A 23,649-nucleotide genomic window follows, 5' to 3' on the forward strand; every position below is an offset into this window, starting at 1 on the left:
CAAATCTAGCCACCACCTGTTTGGTAAATAATGTTTAAGGAGAACAGCCACCACCATCTAGATGTCTCTCCTACTACAACGGCCGAGCTCAACAGGCAGAGGCTGTAGGGCAGGCAAAGCCTGATTCATTTGCTCTCTGGCCCTTCACAGAAAGTTTGCTGACCCCAGATCAAGACTATCAGGCCAACAGCCAACTCCCGCTCTGGGTGCCAAAACAGGGGCTGAAGTGTGAAGAGAGGCATGTGCTTGTGTCACTAGTATGCCCCAGTGGTCACGGCATCTCTCGCCCACCGATTTACCCGTGGCAGCCCCTCCTTACCTTCCCCAGTGGTGAGAATGACAGCGTAGGCTTTGATGGGTCCGTGGCTGGCTTCAAACCCACTGAACTTGACCTTTACTGAATTATGACTGACAGATGTAATATTGGGGGATCCATCTGGAGGAGGGGGGTCTGAAAGAAAACAAACCAAAACCAACGTGAGCACCCAACACATAAAACCAAAACAGGAACAGAAACATTCCTTAGCCAGAAGCAATAGCCCATGCCTAAAATCGCAGGGTAGCCCGAGACAGGAGGATCACAAGCTCGAAGGCCACTCTGAGCAACTCAGCAAGACTCTGTCTTAAAACTTTGAAGGAAAAAAAAACAAAACTTCAAAAAAAGAACAGGGGAAGGCTGGGTTGTGGCTCAGTGGTAGAGCACTTCCTTGCATGTGTGAGGCCCTGGGTTCAATCCTCAGCACTGCATATAAATAAATAAATAAATAAAATAAAGGTCCACTGACAACTAAAAAGTATTAAAAGAAAAAAAAAAAAAGAACAGGGAGGTAGCCCAATGGTAAAGCACCACTGGGTCCAATCTCCAATACAAAAAAAAATAGGGGAAGAATGTGCTTGAATGTCCTCCTGTCCATGCTCTGTCCATGCTCTGGGAGCTGAATGACAGGTTAATGCAAAGAAAATCCAGAAGGGAGAGGCAGGAAAGAGAACCAGTGATGAGGAGAGACTGTAGATCCTGCAGAAGCCTTGATCACAATGACTCCTTCAGTGTGTCTAACCACATTTCCAGGGTAGGCTCCCAGAAACCTCGTCTGACTTCTAACAACATAGACTTTTATTTTCTTTTATTTTTTTAAACAGATTTGTGGAGGTAAAAGACTTGTACACTGAAAACTACACAACACTGCTCAGAGCATTAAAGACACAGGTAAATAGGAAGACATCCCATCTTCATGGATTGGGAGAATTCATATTATCAAAACGTCCACCCTACTCAACGAAGTCTACAGATTCAACGCAATCCCTGTCAGAATCCCAATGGCATCTTTTTTATAGGAATAGAAAAAAAAAAAACAATCTCAAAACTCCTATGAGCCTATGGAAAGAGAGAGAATAACCAAAGTGATCTTGAGAAAGGAGAGCAAAACTGGAGGCCTCACACTTCCTAGTTTCAAAATATCTACAAAGTCACAATAATTAAGGAGAGGCATAAAGACTCACATAGAGCCATGAAACAGATTGAGAGTGTCCAATTAAACCCACGCATATGCAGCTGATTGATCTTCAACAAGAGTGCCAAGATACACCGTGGGGGAGAAAAGACAGCCTCTTCTGCACAGCAACGGAAACAAGTGATACGGTGAAAAGCCAGCATCCCGGTTGAAGATAACCTGCCTTTTCCATCTCCCCACAGACCTTATAGCTTAAATTGGGCCAGGTCCCTTTTCCAGAGAAACAGGTGGAAGGTCAGTGAGAGAGACCATGTGGGTAGAACCCGAGGTGTGGACTAGGGAGCTGTACACAGACATTTGCTCGCACACGGATGGGTGCCGGGATCATCACCAGCTCACAACAAGGATGAGCCAGATGCCCGGAGACGAATCAAAGACGAGAACGGGAGAGGACTCAATCTCTCCTGAGACCTGGCCACGCTTCTGCTTCCCACCCTTCAAGCTGTAATCCCCATTTTGGGTGGAGTTGATCTGAAATGCCACCTAGAAAAACTGAACCAACCCTTTTTCCTGAAAGCAGAAAAGCCCACGCTGGAATGTTCCACGGGTGACCTTCGGGATTATACACCTTCCCTTTCCAAGCCAGGCTCTGAATTAGCACAGAAAAAAAAAAAAAAAAAGAAATGCTGAATTAAAGTGAATCCCTCTCTACCTAACCTGTCTCCCATAGACAGTTTGGGCTGTTTTCATTACTACATAAAGATTCATAGAGAATGAAAAAACCAAAGTCCAAAAAAACCCCACAATACAATTCTCTGAACTCGCGCTGTCCAAGATGGCAGCCTATGCCCCAGCCACGGGCAACAGTTGAGCACATGAAATGTGACAAGGGCCAATCCAGATGTGCTACAAGCACAAAACAGAGAGTGGCTCTCAAACTTAGTAGAAAAAAAAAAGGGCAAAATATCTCATTAATATTTTAAACAGATTATATGTTGATTTTTTTTTTTTTTTTTTTTGGTACCAGGGACAGAACTCAAGATCACTTAACCACTGTGCCACATTCCCAGCCTTTTTATTTTTTTCATTTGAGACAGGTCTCGCTAGGTCACTTACAGCCTCGATAAATTGCTGAGGCCGGCTTTGAACCTGCAATCCTCCTGCCTCAGACTCCCGAGCCACTGGGATTACAGGCATGCGCAACTACACCCAGCAAGATATTTTTAATATAAAAGTTAAATTAAGCGTTATTGATTTTAGCTCTTCCTTTTTACATTTTTGACATGGCTCCTAGAAAATTCTGAATGATAGTGAGGCTCTCATGAATGAAAATGAGGCGCCCATTCTAGTGAAGGGGTGGCTCTGTGCTACATGCTGGGAAACCTCTCATGTAACGGACAGCAATGACCACTTGGAGGTGCTACTCCCACGTATGTCAACTGTTCCAACAGGGGTTTCCAAACAGACTCCCACACCTTCCATTAGCTCTGCCTTTCAGCTTGCCAGAGAGGGTCCCCAGCTCTCTGCCCTCGGACTGGCACAGCATGCCCGCTCCCCTACTACTAAACCTGGAAATCCTTCCCTCTCTTTCTCTATCTGAATCCTGAACTCAGCAGGGTCCCTGCCGACCTTGTCTACCGCAGTGCCCCTTAAGTGTACCACCACCATCCCCCCAACCCTGGCACACAGCAACAAACAGCGAATCCTGGCAAAGACTATCACCCTGGCTCTCCTGGATCCACCCCACCTTCCAACAGCTCCAAACTCTTGAGAAAATGCAGCTCCACTTTCATGTGACACACACTACATTTATATATAAAAATTCATCTGCAAAAAGGAAGCTGTGAATTAGAGTGAGAGAATCGCTGGACTAAATGATGAACGGTTATTATCCAACCCTGACCCACGTTGTTCAGCCTCAACAACTAATTCTGCTGCTCTCCTGGGCTTTGTCCTGGAAACACATAATCCAACATGGTTTCTGATCTTTAGTAGTTTATACACACTGAAATATCAAAAAACAGAACTATGGAAAAGCAAACAAAATGTTCATTGCTTCTATTATGTTCTAGAGTGCTGCAGAAACCCAAAGGGGTGTGACCCAGGGTCCCGTGCAGTTGTGTACTACATAACTTCAAAGAGCACCCCCCCACACACTGCACTCAGTCTCCCTAAATGGTATCCCCAGGAATTGTGTAGTGCACAACCTAAGCAGCCACACGTGGCAACTCTAAAGTGGTCTCTGGCTCACATTACTTCATCTAATTTGTACAACAGTCCTAGAAAATAAGTATTATTTCCCCTTTTACAACTAAGAAAAACAAGGCCCAGAGAGGTTAAACAGTTTTTCTGAGCTCACACAACTGATAAACGGCAGATCTTGGAATCCAACCCAGGTCTGCCTAAATCAAGGCTCTGTCCATACAATTCCTCAACCACTTTCCAAGGCAGCTCTCTGAAGTAAGAGGCTTTGTTCCTCCCTTACTATTGCAAGCACTAATTCTTTAGATTGTTAGGAACATTCTTATGTCCTAAAGAACATATATCCAAAAGTCAAAAAGCACAAAGTAAGACGGATCCCTACCAGGTCATTCAAAGACGTAACTCTGGCAAAGACACAGGGAAACGGAGATCAGAAGCAATGGAGCACAAATTCATAGAACTTGGTTTTTTCCCCAAGCACAAACACACACATGTGCAGCAAAGACCAGGCCTGAAAAGGTTACTGAGGAGGATCCCCTGCATAAGAAGTGTCTGCTTCCCCCGGCAGCTCCAGAGCTTGTTAACAGGGACGTACTCCAGGGAAATATGAAACTTGACTGAATATCTAACAATGATTTTTTAAAGGTCTTGTTCCATTTAAAGTAATATTATTGTAGCTATGTCTGAAAGAAAGAAGACGGGTGTCCCTGACTTGAAGTAATTCCTACTGAAATATTTACAGTTAAAAGTACACAACCATCAGAACTGGTTTAAAAGTCATCCTACATGGGAAAGGTGGCGGGGGCGGGCGGGAGTAAATAAAATGAGATTGGCCGAGTGCTCTTCACGCGTGTTCAGCTGGGTGCGTGAGTTTTATCATACGTGGCTACTTTGTGAGGATTTCTATAGAAATGTCTTTTTTTTTTTTTTTTCCTTTTTTGGTACCAGGGATTGAACTCAGGGGCATGCGACCACTGAGCCACACTCCCAGCCCTATTCTGTATTTGAGAGACAGGGTCTCACTGAGTTGCTTAGCACCTCACTTTTGCTGAGGCTGGCTCTGAACTTCAGATCTGCCTGCCTCAGTCTCCCAAACCACTGGGATTACAGGTGGGCGCCACCACACCCAGCTACAGCAATGCCTTTTCAATGCAGGAAGAGAACTCCCTACTTGAAAGAAAATGTGGCAATATGCTATTCTACAAAGCAAGAGAAGCTCCTAGGATGTAAAAAATGAGACCCTCTTATTCTGCTCTTCTAGACGAATTTCTACAGAATGGGATACCAGTTGATGCCAATAAAAATAAACATATGGGGGCTGGGGTTGTGGCTCAGTGGTAGAGCGCTTGCCTAGCATGTGTGTGGCACTGGGTTCAATCCCCAGCACCATGTAAATATAAATAAATAAATGAAGGTATCGTGTCCATTTATAACAACAAAATTAAAATAAACATTTGGGGGGAAACTTAAAATATAGATTTCTAGGCTACATTTGCAAACCACTGGGTCCACCTGTCCAGGCAAGACCACCCTCCTGCCATGCAGCTCACCTGTGATGCCAGTGACACAGGTGTTCTGGGTGGCGAGTGCCTTCTTTCCACAAGACAGGGTGGTGATGCTGAAGTTGTACGAGGTAGAGAAATTCAAATAGGTGACTTCTTTCCTGTACTCGGTGCCGTTCTCGGAGGTGCAGCTCTCCAGGTTTGTCACGTTGTCCCAGGCTCCACTGCTGACCTCTAGCATGAAGCCTTCATTGGTGCCAGGCGGGCAGGCCCATTTCAGAACCAAGGCTGGCTCTTTGGGGACCACTTCACAGTGGAAGGGGGCCACTGGGGCAGGCTCTGCAAAGCAAGCACAGTGCTTTGTGAGATTCTGGAACTTTTGCTTTTGCAAACATGCAGACACGGGGAGCAGAAGGATACTGGCCCAGCCATGATGAACAGACAGGCCTGAACTGAATTGGGCAACACAAGATAGTGCAGCCTTGGATCAGCCCCCACCTGCTCTGAGCCTCCACTGCAGAACTTTCTAGGGTCAGAGGAAACACTGGGTGTCAGTCTCTGAGCAAGTGGGAAGGCAAGTGGGCTCCCTGGCAAGTCCCATACTGTGAGTGGTAGCAAGCTCTTCACCTGCAATGCCCCACGTGGGGCCCTCTTGACAACTCTTTAGGGGCAAAGTAAGGTCCATACTGTTCCGTTTTGCAGATAAATCAGCTGCAGCTTAGCCAGGTGAGTCATCTGCAGAACAAGACACAGCTGGGGATCAGCACCGCCAAAACTGGATCCCAGGTTTTCTAAATGCATGCTCAGGGCACTTCCTATCCACACAGCATGCTGAGGGATCCAGGCCCAATGGCATCAGTGTCTTTGCCTTGAAAATACAGTATTATGTGTCTCTGTCTGAAGACCAGCAGTTTCACCAACGGAAACATCAAGTTGATGTCAATGGGAAATTGTGCCCACATACTGGAGGAGGCTGTTATCACTCATGCCACAGAATTCTAGAGCAGGGAAAGCTCTCACCAGTCACTTGTGTGGCTCCCACATCCCCCCCTCACCCCGAGGCCTGAAAAGTAACCTACCCAGTGCGCCCACTTCAGCAGTTCTTGTTCCATCCTCCATAAATAGGCGTATGAATTTTTTCTCTTGCTACAGGCTGCAATAATTATAGCTACGACAGGCATCAGAAGTGGAAGCCACCCAGATGCCGAAGATCAGAGACTAGACCAGTTGGGATGCAGCCCAAGTTGGCAGGGGTGACTCAAAGCTGCAGGTTTTGTAGCCACCCCATGGGAAAGGTCAGAGGCCAAAGGTCCTGCTCCAACACACAGGGGAGCCGTGGTCCCATGAGATTCCCACCTCGGAACCTGAACCCACTTGAACGATGTGGTCTAAGGAAGAGAGGCTGCAGGAGCTAAGGGAGCTGAGAATGAGGGGGTCCAGGGTAGAGAGGTGACAGCGCGCCACCATCAACAGAGAGCAAGAGCACTCATCAAAACCACCGCAGCGTGGGCTGGGGATGTGGCTCAAGCGGTAGCGCGCTCGCCTGGCATGCGTGCGGCCCGGGTTCGATCCTCAGCACCACATACCAACAAAGATGTTGTGTCCGCTGATAACTAAAAAATAAATATTAAAAAATTTAAAAAAAAAAAAAAACCACCGCAGCGCCTTCCCTGGATGCTCTCTCAACACACCCGGCTCAGCACGGGCTCTTCTCCATCCCACCTTCTGAGTTGTGAGATGGGTAAAAATCAAGAAGGGAGAAAATGTTGAGCAATATCCTCTTCATCTTTTTCAATGGAAAAACCAGGCCAGGAACTACAAGGATGTGGTCCATGCCCCGGCCAGTCACCTCTAGCTCCTGTGGTCCACTCCTGCCACTGGCCTCCTGCTCTTCCTCCAGCACAGAGGCTCCCTCTAGCTTCGGGTGTGGTAGACCAACCTTACATGTGACTGAGTCACACTCCCCGGCTGGGTGCTGAGGCGCTCAGTCGCAGAAATGTGGCAGAGCTTTCCCCACCCTTCTTGGGTCCCAGGGTCGGTGCCTCTGCATGGGTGTGTGTTGCTACAGCCCCATGGGTGAAGCTACGCTCCCCTGTTCCTTTGTAATATAACCCTTTGCCCTGTTTAGGATAGAATCTTCCATGGAAGTGCTTGTGTGAGTCCCCTTCTCTTACTGTGCCCTTGGGTGTGGTCTACCCAGGTGTCAGTCAACCTGCTGACAGTGGACATCATGAAGATGGACTCAGCCCCTGAAACCTGACCCCTTGCCTCATTTGAATAGCTTCTCTTCAATAAAAGGGGTCAGCGCATGTGCTCGCTCTCTCTCTCTCTCTCTCTCTCTCTCTCTCTCTCTCTCTCTCTCTCTCTCTCTTCCTGTGGACCCTTAAGGTCAGAGGAGCCGTCACAGCAACCCCAAAGACAAAGGAATTTGTGTCTCTTGTGTGGTTATTTTGCACAGCCCAGTTCAACTGGAGTGACCCCTGAGCCTTTTAATCGAGAACAGAAACCCGGCACTAGGGCCTTTGCACGGCTGCTCCTTCATGTGTGATGCTTGGATACTCTGACAGCCACACGCTGGCTCCTTCCCTTCTTTGGGATCTCTGCTCAAAATTGCCTTTTCATTGAGCCTTGCCTGGACACCCTAGATCAACATCCCATGGTGCCCTTCTCTGTGTCTTCCTCCTCTCTTTAGCAGTAGTGATCACCTAACAATTTACTCATTTATCTTTATTATTTGTCTTCCCAGCCAGAATAAAATAAATAAAATCTGGCACCCAACAAGCGCGCAGTAAACATCTGCTGACTGAAGGGCACCAGGACAACAGGACGTCTCAGCCAGCCACCTACTACTGCACACCACCTGGGACCTAAGAAACCACCGGCCAGGGAGGACGACGTGAGGACATGGTCAGCACCACACAGGCAGAGGACCGAGAGGCACCTGGGGCTGCTCACCTGTACAGAATGACTCCAGGAATGGCAGCGACTCGGTGGCATTCCCCACCTGTGCAAAGATCTCCACTCTATAATGTGAGCCAGGCATCAGGTCCCCGACTGTGGCATTAGTGACCCCAACGTCTGTCCTGACCACTTGAGTCGCGCTGCTGGAATTATCAGCCTTCGCAATCAGAAGGCGGTAGGAGTATGAGGAAGAGGCCGTGTCCTGGTTCCACCACTGCAGGGTCGCCGCTGTGCTGGTGGTCTTTATTGTCATGTTGGACACATTGCTTGGCCCTTGATTTAAAAAAAAAAAAAAAAAAAAAAAAAAAGATTTAAAGAAAAGCACAGACTAATTTGAATTCCAGGACTATTTTACTTACCATATGCAAAAACAGCCCCGTTTCCTTCAGAAGAATGAATAAAAGCTAATATGTGCTGGCTCAAAGGACAGAAGACTTTCCCAAAAAGACACTCAGGAAATAATTATACAGGTCAAATCTGAAAAGAGTTAAAGTTTTTCAGACTTCTTCTAATACCTCAAGGTGTATCTGAAATGTATTTTTAAGGTCTGATTTCCAATCTGTTTTTCAAATCTGACTGATGAAAAGGGGGAAATACACTGAAGGTATATTATAAACTAACATTGCTACCGTCTGTTTGGTTTGAATATTAGCAAAACATCTCCCTCCCTACAAGCAAAGCTCCTCATCCAAGCAGGATTTTCCAATACCAGTGTGACCAGGTGACTCTCCTCCAGTCTGTGTTCCCAAGGAATGAGTAGAACAGTTATGTCCTCCACTCCCATGGAGTAGATCGCTTTGTTTCGAAAGCCAGGTACGGCAGTATACACCTGTAATCCCAGTGACCGATGCAGGAGGGTTTCAAGTTCCAGGTCAGTCTGGGCAATTTAAAGGGAGCGAGGGATGTAGCTCAGTGCTTGCCTAGAATGTGGGTTCCATCCTCAGGATCACAAAAAATAAACAAGGACAATTCCACGTTCGCACAGGTTCCACACCAGGTGCTGCCCGACAAGAACAGGAGAACCTTTGCCAAAGCTGAGGTTCTCCACTGAAGCCACTTCAAGGTCACCCTGGATCCCAGAAACACAATGGACCCTTATCCCATCATCCAACCAGTGCTGCCCCCAAGTGATAGGCAGGGAGACTCTCACCTAGAAGGGCATCCTAAGAGACTTACGTGTGTACTGGACAATGGAGCTGGGGTGCCCCTTGTCAGCGACTAGAGAGACTGAGATGTTGTATAAGGTGCCCGGCTTGAGGTTCTGCAGTGTGACGGCTTTCCCCGAGATGTTCTCTTCCCTGATGTAGTTCTCAGACCAGACAACCAAATGGTAGATGTACTCAGCTGCACCATCTGTGTTCTGCCACTCCAGCTGCATCTCGTTGGTGGTGACACGGACCACACGGATGTCAAACACCACACTAGTGTCTAATCAGAGGAAAGAAAGGAAAAAGGAAAACACGACCATCGTGACAACCGGTTTCCTTTCAACTCGTCCAACCAAAAAAAACCTGCTCTTCTGTCATCAAACTCCGCAACGAGCTCGCAGAGGGCAAACTCCAAAACTGGGGAAAGAAATACACCAAGTTCTTTCAAGAATCCAGGCTCCTCCGTGACTTGGATGAACTTACCAGTTCTCGGGTCTTTTGATTTTGTTGAAAAGTGACCCCTTCCAGGGGTTTTATGAAGTGGAAATCGTGCTTGGTTCTTTCATCTGAGCTGGTACTCCCGTGTGTTTGGTTCGTGAAAACGTATCACACTATGTACCGAGGATGTGTGTGCACTTTTTGGTTTGTACACCACACCTCAATAGAGAGCTTGTTTGTTTTAAATCATTCCCTCAAAATAAAAAATGCTTTATTGTGACAGAGCCTGGAACACTGAAAACTGAAAAGGGGAGTTGACTTATTACTAAGTTGGAGCACCTGAGGTTGGGGGAGGAAGGGAAGAACGCCCAGGAGTGCTCCCACCACAGAGCTGGGAGTCCAGAGAGAAGTCAGTGCGAGCCTGGACTTGGACCGCTCCATACCTGACCACGTACAAGGTGAATGCAAACTTGCAGCCCGGAAATAACAATGTAAGCAGGGCGTCTTCTCTGCCCTCGCTTTCAAAAGCCTCCTCTCTACCCAGTCATCAAGGTCACCTCCGGGGACAAGAATTGGGTGGTTGGGGGACAAGAAAGGGGAACATTTCCACTATAACAGTAATACACGTAGGTACTATTTGCACCAAAAATAATTAATATTTTAAATGGGTCCTCCTAAAGGGAGCAGTGTGCAAAGCCTTGTTTCCCTAGCCCCAATTTCCTGATGTCAAAGGGACCCACAGACAAAAGACTATGCAAAGCAGCTTTTTTCTATAAACATACACAAAAAAAAAAAAAACAGAAATAACCTAAATATTCCAATAAGGGTGGTAGGGGAGCTATGGGCTGTGATAACTATGAGGGCATACTGGTGTCCACTGAGTAAAACACAAATTCAAATACAAAATAAAATCATCTGCATAATAACTATGATGATGTAAATAAACTCCAGACCCAGAGAGAAACAGAATTTGATCAGGTCAGGAGTCGTCGTAACTGTCTGTTAGTGTACCACTCAGTGGCTTTAAACACATTCCCTTCCTGGTGTAATCGCTATCACACCCCAGACATTTTCATCATCCCAACACAAGCTCTGTGTCTATTGAACAGTAACTCCCGAGCCCCCGTAACCCCTGTTCTACCCTCTGTCTCCGCGAGCCTGCCTACCTAGGCACCTCATGTGGTGGAATCCCACAGCATTCATCCTACCAAGCACAACATTTCCAACCTCCACCCATGCTGTACGTTATCAGAGCTCCACTCCTTTTTACGGCTCAAGAATATTCTGCTGCATGGAGAAGCCACGTTTTGTCCATCCGCTCACCTGCTGATGGACCCTGGGTTGCAGCCACCTGTTGGCAATTGTGCATACACCACTGGGAATACTGGTGTGCAAGGAACTGCTCCACACCCTGATTTCAATTCCCATGGATGTATACCTACAAGTGGAATTGCTGGGTCACATGGAATTTATTTTCCTTCTTCAAAATTGCCTTTCCTGCTGTTAAACTGGTTTTTCTCAATATCAGTGACGGCTACTCAACAATGGACAGGTAACCCTAGGCCTCTAGGGCCTCCCTGCGAGCCTTCTTGATTTCCCTTCCACAGGACCCAGCTCCAAGCTGCCCTGAAAGACATCTTCTCCTGGTGGATACTAGACTGCTGTGCAGCCACACCACATCCCTGTCAGTCCACACGGTGGTCAAACCCCTGGTCTCCATGTGCCGTTCTGTCACGCTGGGCCATTTACTAAAACTCACAGAGCGCCCCCCCCATTTCCTGTTCTATCAAACAGAGATAACAGAACCTATCCCACCAGGTTGAAGATTTTAAATACAGCATGGAGAACCCAGCACTCCGCAGACTCCCACCACATCACGTGATTATTACAATAACTCGGTATTAGCGAGTCACACGGTGTATCAAGGGTTCTCAGAGATGATCTTCTTACCAATGTTCAGAATAAGACTGAACCACCATCTCAACAGTCTCACCTAAAAGGTGAGCTACTGAATTTTGCCTGAGGGACAGATTTTACCTGTTGCAGTATTTTGGAAGCAGACTAGTAATGCTTTGCCATAACCAGCACCACTTCACCCACCCAAGGGGGTGGAAGACACCTCCCCAGCCAGAAGGACTTGTGTGTCTCAAAGACTCCAACTCATTATTTTTCTTGCCCTTGATATAAAGGGTCTTAATATCTTGCAGTCAAAGATAGAGGAATACTGTATGTTTTCCATGCTTTCTGAAAAATTTATGCCAAACTTTAAAAACAACAAAAATTAACTTTATGGCAAGAATGTGGGTAAAAAGGTTCACTCATACACTGCTGGTGGGACTGCAAATTGGTGAACCACTATGGAAAGTAGGATGGAAATTCCTCGGAAAACCTGGAATGGAACCACCATTTGACCTCATTATCCCACTCCTCCTTTTATACTCAAAGAATTTTAAATCAGCATACTACAGGGACACAGCCACATCAATGTTTATAGCAGCTCAATTCACTATAGTTAAACTATGGAACCAACCTAGATGCCATTCAATAGATGAATGGATAAAGAAAATGTGGTATACCTATGAGATGGAATATTACTCAGCCATAAAGAAAAATGAAATATGGCATTTGCTGGTAAATGGACGGAACTGGAGACTATGATGCTAAGTGAAATAAGCCGATCCCCAAAAACCAAAAGCCCCATGTTCTCTCTGGTGTGCGGATGCCAACACACAATAAGGTGGGGGATGGGGAGAACAGAAGTTCATTGGATTAGACTAAGGGGAATGAAAGGAAGGGAGGGGAGATGGGAATAGGAAAGATAATAGAATGAATTGGACGTAGGTTTTCTATGTTCATAGATGAAACTCCACATATGTATAATATATCAAAAGATACTCTACTGTCATGTATATCTAAAAAGAATAAATAAATAATAATAGTGATAATAATAATGTGCAAGGAATTCCCAATTTATAGAACTAACATAACTGTGTCACAAAGTTCTTTCTGAAATATCTTAAACAGTCGAGGTGCCCGAACACAGGGTAGTAGTTGACTTACAACAAACACATCTAGACCACAGCTCTTAAAACATGTTGGTCTCCAGGCCCCTTTCCCTTCTTAAAAGTTATTAAGAATCTCAGAGAACTTTTTGTATATAGGTTATATTTACCAATATTTACCGTATTAGAAATTAAAATAAGGAATTTTTTAAAACATAAGAATGCAGAGCATACATCCCACTGGCCATCAGAATGAAAATGACATCCCATTTCACACAGTATCTAGAAATTTCCACTATATACTCTTGAGAGAATGATCGGGAAAGTCAAAAAAGATTTTAGTACAATGATGATGATGATGGTGGTGGTGGTGATACCTCACAGAGCCCCCGAAAGAAAACAGGGGGCCACTTGTTAAGGTTAGACATGTGGTGTCTCTCAAAAGCTCATGCGTGAGACAAGAAAGTTTAGAGGTGACATGATGGGGTTGTGACAGTCTTAACCCAATCAGTGTGTCAATCCCTGATAAGGATTAACTGGGTGGTGAGAGTGGGTGGAGGAACTGGGTCCCAGGGGTGTGTCTCTGAGGTTTATATTTTGAGAGCTGAGTGTAGTCTCTCTCTACTTCCATGTTGTGACATCCCAGGCCGCTTTCCTCACCCTCACCCTTCCACCATGATGTTCCGCCTCACCTCGGGCCCCAAAGAATGGAGTCGGTCATCTATGGACTGAGACCTCTGAAACCATGAGCCCCAGATAAACTTTTCTGCTTGTTCTTGCCAGGTCTTTTGGTCACAGCAGAAAAAAAAAAAAAAAAAATCTGACTACAACACTGTTAGAGCTCCTGGACCACACTTTGAGAACACTGTTCTAGATCAGGGGTCAGAAAACTTTCTCAGCCAGGATCAGAACATAAGTATTCTTTCTTTTTAAGCCATAAATTCTCTGTCAATGCTACTCACTTTGTAGCATGAAAAAAGGCATAGACAGTACACAAATGAGCATGGTTGTGTTCCAGTAAAACTGAAGTTACAAAAACACACACACCCATCAACCATTACTACCTACCAGTCCCAACATTTACACAATGGAATACAAGGTAGGTGTCAAAAATATCTTGTAGAAACACTCACATTGACAGGGGAAAATACTGATAACAAACGGTTAAGTGGGCTAAGACAGGTGACAAAACCACATGCATAAAATGACCTCAACTGAATCACCTGATAGGTTACATGCATTTTTTTTTCATTTGCCTGTTTTTTAAATCATGATATGCAAAATTGTCATGAAAAGTTTTTAAAGGTTTTTTTCCTTAATAAAAAGAAAAGCAACACGTGGAAAACGTGACATCTATAAATCATACAACTTTCCTTTAAGAAGCCTCACTGACAGAAAGCACAGCCCACTTGCTTACCGGTTCTACTGTCAACTGTTTGGGGTGGCCCTTCAGTCCCATCCGGTCCTCGTGGAAATATTTCAAAATGATAACTGGTTCCAGGGGACAAGTTACCAATGGTAATACTTTGGTTGGTGGTTGTGTCATTTTTAAGTTCTCCAATTTTTTCCTGCACAGTAAGAATCCTAAAGGACTGTGAGTCATCGCTGCTCCAGGCTAAGCCAATTTCCCTGATGCTGACATTCGTCACTCGAAAGTTGGACACTGAACCAGGGGCTGTGGGAAGACAGAGGATGATTAGGTGAAGAATCTGCACCCCGAAAACAGGGGTGAGCAACTCTCACAAAGTATCGACCCTGAGATGGAAAGCACACAGGACACCTGAGCTCTCGTCTGCTGTTCTCTGGCCCATCAACTATAGCACCGGCCCACGGACACCTGTGTTTCTCCCCATGGAACAGACACCTGGCCACACGGGGGCAGATGCTGTGTGCTTACGTTATACAAAGCCATTCCCAGGAAACAAGAGGAGGCTAGAGCCCAGGAACATGGGCTCCAGCTCTGGGTAGATAACTGGTCACTGTGGCCTGCTTTCTAAGCCTCTTAGGAAGGACCTCTGTTTACAGAGCAGAGTCTGCGGTTGACCTGCAAAATACATCTCCATCCTACCTCCACTTCCTTTGTCACATACCCGCAGATTTTCAGCTATGTACATGAGTATAGGGAGTAAAGACTACATTTCCCAGCCTCCTTTGCAGCCAAATGGAGCCATGTGACTAAGCTCCAGCCAATCTGATGTGAGCAGAAGTACTGTGGGACTTCTGGCAGCAAGTAAAGTCCTCAAGGGTGAAGCTCTAGGCTCTGCTGGGCATCCTTGTTATAGCTGGAAAGTGGAGGTGATGGCTGGCGCTCAGGCTGCCTGGCTCTAGAACCAGCTAGGTCTCTACCATGCTAGAATAGTCACTACCCGCACAGGTTGGAATGGAGACAGACCAGAGGTCTAATCTCCCCTGTCATTTAGCAGGTGTGACACCTGCCTACGCCACCTCTCAGTCTTGCCCTCTTCATCCATAAGATAAGGCTAATGGCAACCACATCACAGGGTTGTTGTGAGCATTCAATGAGATAGCACAAGGAAAAATGTCACAAGAAGTTCAGTGTGTGCTAGGGGCAACCGGTGATCACACAGGCCAAAGAAGGGAAGCGTCCCTGTGGGTCCACAGGATGCTCTGGGGACTCCTCCAGAGAAAGAACAGAGCTTCTTTGTCTTAGAGCTGGTCCTGGCACATAGCAGGATGCAAGAAAGGTCAGTTAAGAGCTATGGTTGTGGCTCAGTGGTAGAGTGCGCATCTTGCGTCTGTGAGGCCCTGGGTTTGATCCTCAGCACCACATAAAAATAAATAAATAAAATGAAGGTCTTTCAAACTAAAAACACATATATTTTAAAAAATAAAAAGAGCCATGGGTGAACTCACGGGTATACACTTGGAGAAAGCCTGGCGTGCCCTCGACGTCCCCCAGGAAAGGCCACACCGTGATGCTGTACAAGGTACTCGAGTTGAGTCCCGAGACCGTGGCATGAGTCTCCTTGACAGTGAGATTGAGGACACTGGCCTCCCCGGCCACTTGTATCTTGTAGGAGTAAGCAGAGGATGACCCATTATAGACGGCTTTCCAGGTCAGGGTCATGCTTGTGGCACTGACGTTCACCGCTTTGAGGTCAGAAACCTGATTAGAATCTGTTAAGACACAGAGAAGTGAAAATTAATCGGATTGCCAAGCCAGAGTGGGGAAAGGGAGAGGGCCACCACGAAGCACGTCACGGGGCCTAAACACCGGCAGGAATGGCTCCTCCTCCCTGCTACCCCTGCCAGGACTGGAAACACACTCGGGTCCTGGAAAAGTCAGGCATCACCGGTGGGAGAAGAATCCACCTGGCCCTGCACAGATGCCCTTTGTTATTTTTTGTGAATCAACCTTCAGAGAAATGACAGGCTCCTGATCAAACAATAACATGGATTCTTCTGATGCCAACCCCCACTTGGTGCCCAGGTGACCCAGGAAAGTCCTCAAGTATATCCATCCTGGAGCGAACACTGCAAAACTCCACATGAACAACTAAAGACCACAGGCTCAGGCTTGAGGCACATCTGATCAAGGCTGGCTGAGCTTTAATAGTCAGGCAGACCTTAGAAAAATCATCTCAGCTCAATTTGCGCATCTATAAAATGGAGATAACAACCCTAATCTCAAGCAAAAGAGAACAAAAGAAGCCAGACAGGGTGGGGCCCTCCTGTCAAACCGCTCAGGTGGCTGAGGCAAGAGGATTGCAAGTTCAAGGCCAGTCTAAGCAACTTGACAAGGCCCTGTGTCAAAATTTTAAAGAAGGGCTGGGGATGCAGTTCAGTGGTCCTCAGTCCCAGAAAAAAAGAAAAGTAATTCAAGAGCACACTCGTCACTGTCCCTTCCCACCCCAACCTCCCAGTCCATCCTCTTTCCTCTTTTCTGCTCTGTGCCATCGAGGGCTGAGCATCACTGGGGGCCCTACCACATGGCCTGTGCGCAGGTTCCACAGTGAATGACATGTCGGGCTGCTGAGGGCAGGTTGGAGGAGAGCAGTCGGGGTCCTTCCTCCATGCTCCTGCTCTGTGCCCCATGTCCTGGCACCTGTGTGCCCTCCCCTGGCTCAGCACTCCCTGGGATCCAGAAAAGCCATCGCCTCCCCTTGCCTTCAAGATGTATCCCTGCCATGGGCTTATGTGGGGCACCTCAAACCCCTCTGGTTTCCTTAACCCTGCCCCACCTAACTAGTCACTTGGAGAATGCCAGGCATGTGTGTGCATGTGTGTGCAAGGGACTGAACGCTTATGTCCCCCAGGTATGTGGAAATCCTAACTGCTGAGGCAATGGTACAGGAGGTAGGGCTGTGGGAAGGGGATCAGGTCATGGGGGTGGAGGCCTGTGGATGGGATTAGTGCTGTCACAAAAGAGGCCCTGTCTTACCCCTTCTGCGTGTGAGGACCCAGGGTCTACAACCCAACACAGGGCCCACAACCAGAAACCAACTATGCTTGTGCCCCAATCTCCAACTTCCAGCTCACAGGACTGTGGGAAATCAATAGCTGTCCAAGTCTGTGGTAACTGGTTACTGCAGCCCAAGCTGACTAAAATGTAAAATGCAAACACACACACACACACACACACACACACACAAATTCAAAGCTCCCCAGATGGGCCTGGAAAGGAGAGTTACAGTCCCCCATTAATCTCCCCTCCACCGCCCTCAGCCCTCTACCTTCATACCTGGGGTCTGTCACTTGCTCTTTCACTCAGGACATTTCCTCATTGAGGTGTCCTGCTCTCCCTTCTCTCTATCCTAGTCCTATTGCCCCTCCAAAGGGACTTCAGATCCTCCCTACAGAAGAGGTCTTCCCTCGGGAACGGAAGTTAAAATCAGCTCCCACCTCCAATAGCCACAGCACTCCCTGGGCAGACCCAGGGGTCGGTGCCCACGTGTTACCTGTGCAGTAAGCATTCCTTCCATCAACACCCCAACATCCTTGGTGGGAGGAACCGCTTGTCCCTCACATGGAAGCTGGGGGACAGTGGCTCCTTCTCCCCACACAGCCACCCAGCAAGCAGGTATGACATTCTCTCCTTCCAGACTTTAAATCCTGAGGGGGTCACTGGACCTGGTGTGGCCCAACCCTCCCAGAGCTTTCTGGGTGCTGGTGTGCTTCCTGTCCTTGCTCCGCCAACCTCCACCCTCAGTCCCTCAGTTCTGTGGGCCTGTTCACAGTCCTGCCACCAAGGCCCCAGGAACTGTGATGTTGCAGCCTTTGTCCCTGAGCCCCACCACCTTCTTCTCTATGAAGGTTTGTCTCAACTCCCCATCTGCACTGGGAGCTCCCTGAGGGTAGGAACTGTGTATTTCTTTACTCCCTCATCAGCACTGACCCCAAAAGCCACCGAGCACTGGTCAATTGATAGAGCAGAAGTGCTGATGGATCACAGCTAGGGAGGAGGGATGTGCTCATCAACAAGCGTTTCCACAGAAAGATCAGCGTGAATTCCAAGGACAAGCCAAAAAGGGAAACTCATTTCCTCATCTAACAGTGGGGAAAATTAGGCAACGATTATCTATTTATAAGAGAAAAAAACATGACCGCAGTTGTCTCTTGAACTAACAAGCAGAGACAGGAAAGACACGTGAGTTGGGGCCACAGCCTGCACACAGCAGCTGCCCGGGTGCTCTCCTGAGCCTCATGAAAGGCGTACTACAGCCACAGACGAAAGGAGACACCCCACAGATCTGTGCTGCCCAAAATCTCTCCCAGAAAACTCTCCCTGACCACAGAACTCATTGACAAGCCACAGATAACTCAGATCCATAATCACAGGAGGTAAAACTCTGTGCTGGGAAACCCAGGTTGAAATCATCACACAAAATCCGACATACTTGTCCTGAACTCGATGGCCTGGGGCTGTCCTTTTGTGCCATCCGCCGCTTGAGAATAAACAGTGGCCTTGTATTGAGTGTTGGACTTCACCCCAACAAGCAGGACGTCAATGTGTTGGGACTCCTGGCCAGAGGATGGGTCTGCAGATACACGGCAGTATGCAGTCACGGGGCCCGGAGGGCTGATGCATGGCGGGTGTGTGCTCACCTCCTTTCCCGTGTTGCTGGCATCTGTTTTAAGTGCAGAAAGCAAAGACACTGACCACAAGAGAAACACATCCCCAACTTCTTTCAGTGTCCCCACTCCCCAAAAGATGACACATCTGACCATGCCCACATTTGATACTCCATAAATATCTGCTCCCTTCCTCCCCTAAAGAGAGATATGGTCTCTTAAAAAGGCCTTGATATTTTACTTTGTGTTGTTATTCCAATAACACCCCAGATATTTTGTGCTTCTCTCTCAAGTTCGCTATTTTGGACCATTCTCCCTTCTTTGGGACATTTTTCTTCTCCCATCCCAACATGATCTTCCAGAGACGGTCCATGATTCAGATTTTGCTAACCAAAGCCCACTCGGGGAATGCCTCTCTGGACCGCAGTGGGTAGGGGAGACGCAGGGTACGAAACAGGGAGGCCTGGTGGCCACTACTCCCTGAGTGTGTGGAAGGGGCCCCTCTGACAAGAAGCTGCCAAACAGAAGGAAGAAGAGAGGAGAAATGCCCCCTATCTTTCTTTAAGGCCTTGCTGCCTGAGGTGGGGAAACACACTCGCACCATGAATCCCTCTCCAAAGTCTGATTTCTGTCTGTCACTTGCAGTAGAGAATCCTAACACCAACTTTATAGCTCTGGCTCTACTTGGGTTAATCCACCTGTTACTTGTTCCAGTGAAAAATAAAAAGCTAAGAGGTCCGCCTACTTTCATGGATGGCAGAGTCCAGAAGTTTGAAGACCCACTGCTTTCTGAACCCCAATTCACCTGTAAAATAAGAACACTCTTTCCTCCTTCATAAAGGAATTGGATCAAACTAAAGTGTGGTGGGAAAGCCCTCTACAAACCCTGAAACCCTCTACCAATATAAGAATAATGTTTTTTAAGTAAAACATTGCTGAAAGGCAAAACTAGGAGACACACGTTCACAACTTCCCCCAGTCACTGTCCATACCCAGGGTGTCTCCTTGTGTCTCGTTTGATTCTGGACGAAGCGGAAACCCCGGCTTCAGGACTGAAATATTGATGGCCAAGTCTCTGGTCATCTCTGTCTGACTTCCATTGGTTTCAAGGAGAATCTGGAAAGACTCAGTACCGTTGTCCTTGATCCAGGTAAGAGCAAGCAGCGTCACACCCATGAAGGTAACACGAAGCCCAGACACTGGACGAGGCTCTATTTTAAAAACACACAGTGGACATGACTGGACCAAGATATCTGCAATCATCTTTCATTAAGTCACTGACGTTTCGATGTGACCCACTAAAACATTTTATTTATACCGGGATCCAGCACATATTCATCATGTCACAGGAGAGGTAAAAGGACATTATATAGAAAGAAGGAGGAATAAACCTTAAGACCAAAATTGTCTAGGATCTGTACAATCCCTCGACACTAACCCCAATGAGGATTGGAAATTCTTTTTTGAAATGTCCCTTTAAACAGCAGCATTTAATTATGTTTGTTTTAGACACTAACAATAAAGGATCAAATAAAATGATTATTTCCTAAGTCTAATGGTCTCAATTCGAGATAAGGCACACAGCATCATTTTATAATACCAAGGCACTTAGGTTACGGAGCACATCCTGTATTCTAACCCCTGAGGGGATGGTCCAAAAGTCTATCTATGTACACCATACCCTCGTCCTTCCTTCCACTACCTTATTTGGCTGACAGTGACATAAATCAAACCATTGCCTCTAACATGACATCTACTCCACTTTTGAGATGAAAAAAAGACCCAGAGAGGCAGGGTGGCTTGCTCAAGAACACACATTACTGGTGGCAGTGGGGAAAGTAGAATCCATACACTCACAGGCAATATTGCACATAGAGGAAAACACTTAACCAGAGGTCTGCAGGTGGCTCAACATAGAGACACCGGCCCTCTCCAGCCCTGCAGCAAGGTGGTCTGCTCTCTGATTTCCTTCCTCACCTTAAATATCTCTCATGCAAAGATTTCTAAGATTTCTAAACCAGGTCACTCAGGTGCGTACGTGTGTGTGTGTGTGTATGTGTGGTGTGTGCTAGGGATGTAACCTGGGCCCCACTCATGCTAGGCAAGAGCTCTACCACTGAGCTACATCCCCAGCACTCTTTTGCACTACTAGTATTAAGAAATGTAACACTAGTAAACCACTCAGCTTAAGGACTCTGGCTGCCTATTATGTGCGTCGTGGTACCACAGTGGACTGCAGACAGGTTCCCTGGGCTCCAATTCCATCACCTGATATTGGAAAATCTGGTATCTTGGAAGAAACTTAATTTCTCCACATTTAGTTTTTTCAGATGTAGCTAGATGGGCTACTATGAGGACAAGCTAATCAATTAGGGACAGCTCTGCACACGGTAGGTGCTAGATCCACAGCAGCTGATGTGCTCTGCACTGACACCAGAATACTCAGCTCCTCTGCCAGGTGCTTCCTGCCACCTTCCATCATTCCTTCTCCATCATTCTACGTGCTTTTCTCTTATTCATCTCCTCTATTGATCCTCTGCTCTCCTTTCCCTCTGTCTTTTACAAGGCAACAAGGAAAACCTGTAATGTGGGCTTGTTATCCCCCCACAACTATGCTCTGAGAAGCTCTAGGACATTTTTGTGAGGTACCTGAGACACCCATCCCTGTGGCTCCTGTCTCCGGTTTTGTTTTATTTTAACAAATGTGGTTTCTGGGCAAGATTTTGTTTAATAAAATGGCTTCCCAGCTTTAAAAACAAAAATGCTGAAAGCCACTGGTTTGATATTTGCCTATTCCATGTCCAGATAGGATATTATACTAGATCTAGCTGACTTCAAGTTGTGGGACCCAAAGGCCGGGTTTCCACAGCCTTCACCAGCCAATGAGATCACACACCAGCCTCAACATCCAGAAAACCAACAAAGGGCCTGTTTTCCCTTCTTACCTTAAAAAATAAAAAAGAAAAAAACTTAAATTTCCAGCTATAACAGGAGCCTTACAGTACTGGTATCCAAGCTACGCCATAATCTAACCTGCCTAACATTATCTAAAGTCTAAATGTCATCAGGCCCTTCTGTCATTTGAAACACACGTTTTTCTACAATGCATACCAAACTCTCCCACACAAAAGAAACTCCTGGGAATACAAAAACAGCATTGATTTCCTAAAGATACAAAATTCCATCATTTGCGGGTAAATGAATGGAACTGGAGAATATCATGCTAAGCAAAATAAGCCAACCCCAAAAACTCAAAGGCCAAATGTTTTCTCTCATATGCAGATGCTAATGCACATTAAGGGTGGGGCACTGGGGAAGAATAGACTTACTTTACATTAGGTAGAGGAGAGTGAAGGGAGGGGAGAGGGAAAAAAAGGATAGTAGAAAGGATCCGGCATTATTACCTTATGTACATCTATGACTACACAACCAGTGTGATTCTACATCATGTCCAACCTGAAGAATGGGAAATTATACTCCATTTATGTATGATGGGTCAAAAGTGCATTCTACTGTGCCATATAACTAATTAGAACATAATAAATAAATAAATAACGTCTTTAAAAGCTAATAATTACTGATATCATCAAAGCATACTTCTAAAGCAGTCTCCGCTACTTAAGTCTTGGCAAAACAGTAGGCATGAACCAATAACAGCAAAAGAAATTTTGAAAACAAAACAGGTGGAAATAGTTAAAACTCCCCAAAACACACAGAAGCTTAACACTGAAGGGTCTGGCAAGCTGAACTCCTGGGCTTGACACAATACACACGCTGTTCTCCTCCTCTAGCAAATGCACACCCACCTTATCACAACTGGCAACCTGAATGGACAAGGTTCCAGAAGACAGAATGAGAAGAAACAGTCCGTCATCACCCCTGGGAGCCACAGAGCTCACCTGTTGTGACAGTTGTGGACGTGGGACTTCCCCACGTCTCATTGGCTATTCCTGGAGTGATGGAGAATTCATAGGAAGTTCCTGGACTTAAGCCTGTGATGGTACACTCTGTTTTATTTGTTACAATCATCCTCCAGGCGTTGTCCCTCTCATTCTTTACTGCATACGTGTACTCAGAAGCATCTCTGTCATTGTTTTTCCAGGTCAGGACCACGCTGGTTGGACTCATGGAAACAACATCAATGTCAAACACAGGACTGGGTGCTGTTTATAGGTTGTTTTCAAGGAAAAAGAAAAAAAATACATTAGAAAAATACATGTGTCAGGTCTGCTGTGTCTAGTATAAAAAGCAAATCTTACAATGTCAGTTTCATTTCTCTTCATTTGCCCCTTAGGCGTTCCTGCAACAAAAGGCATTTAAACAAATATGCACATGTATGAGCATGTGTCCCTGAAATGGAGGCTTTAAAATGAGGCAAAACTCATAGAGGTTGACCTTGTTGTCTATGACTTGAACTTAGGGTTAATTCTGTCTAGCAGCAGATACAAAAAGAGATATAAGAGGCAAAATGAGTCTGTCTCCCAATTCTCTGGAAACTCTGCATGTAGAGAGATGGCATAGGATGCAGAAGCATGTGGTAATCATTTTGCCAATCCCTGGCATCATAAGGAAGCTCAGACATAAGCAGCTCTAGGAATCCCAATCTGGACTTCAAGACCTGCTCCACTTGTTAGCTGCGTCACCTGCAATCTGTCCCTTGAAACACTCTCTGGTTCCCCTGTTGACAGGTATAACACACCACCAAATGCAAATGATTACTACTGGCCACCATAACATGGAAACAAGACACTAGACTTGGACATTTAGAACTCTGGGCTAAGACGCCATCCTGCTAGTCACTAGCCTTATAATTTGCTCAGAGTCGTCTCATCTACCCAACATCACTTTCACCATCTATAAAATTGCAGATGTACAGAATCATAAACTAACGGAAGCCATCATGTTTATAACA

At 46.3% G+C, this 23,649-nt stretch overlaps 1 protein-coding gene across 3 annotated transcripts in view; it reads right to left on the reverse strand.

Annotated features, from left to right (window-relative positions):
* The window catches only part of Ptprj (protein tyrosine phosphatase receptor type J), a 180,847-nt gene that overhangs the window by 22,404 nt on the left and 134,794 nt on the right, over positions 1-23,649 (reverse strand). For all 3 annotated transcript variants that reach the window (XM_078046007.1, XM_078046008.1, XM_078046009.1), the window contains 9 exons: positions 22,637-22,900; positions 19,730-19,948; positions 18,563-18,793; positions 15,579-15,842; positions 14,122-14,379; positions 9,293-9,544; positions 8,111-8,389; positions 5,204-5,494; positions 320-451 (listed from right to left, as the gene is read on the reverse strand). In XM_078046007.1, coding sequence (XP_077902133.1) covers positions 320-451; positions 5,204-5,494; positions 8,111-8,389; positions 9,293-9,544; positions 14,122-14,379; positions 15,579-15,842; positions 18,563-18,793; positions 19,730-19,948; positions 22,637-22,900 — 2,190 coding nt within the window. The remainder of the gene's footprint in view (positions 1-319; positions 452-5,203; positions 5,495-8,110; positions 8,390-9,292; positions 9,545-14,121; positions 14,380-15,578; positions 15,843-18,562; positions 18,794-19,729; positions 19,949-22,636; positions 22,901-23,649) is intronic.

Source organism: Ictidomys tridecemlineatus, chromosome 4 (assembly GCF_052094955.1).
Source record: "Ictidomys tridecemlineatus isolate mIctTri1 chromosome 4, mIctTri1.hap1, whole genome shotgun sequence".
In the NCBI taxonomy this organism is placed as follows: Eukaryota; Metazoa; Chordata; class Mammalia; order Rodentia; family Sciuridae; genus Ictidomys; species Ictidomys tridecemlineatus.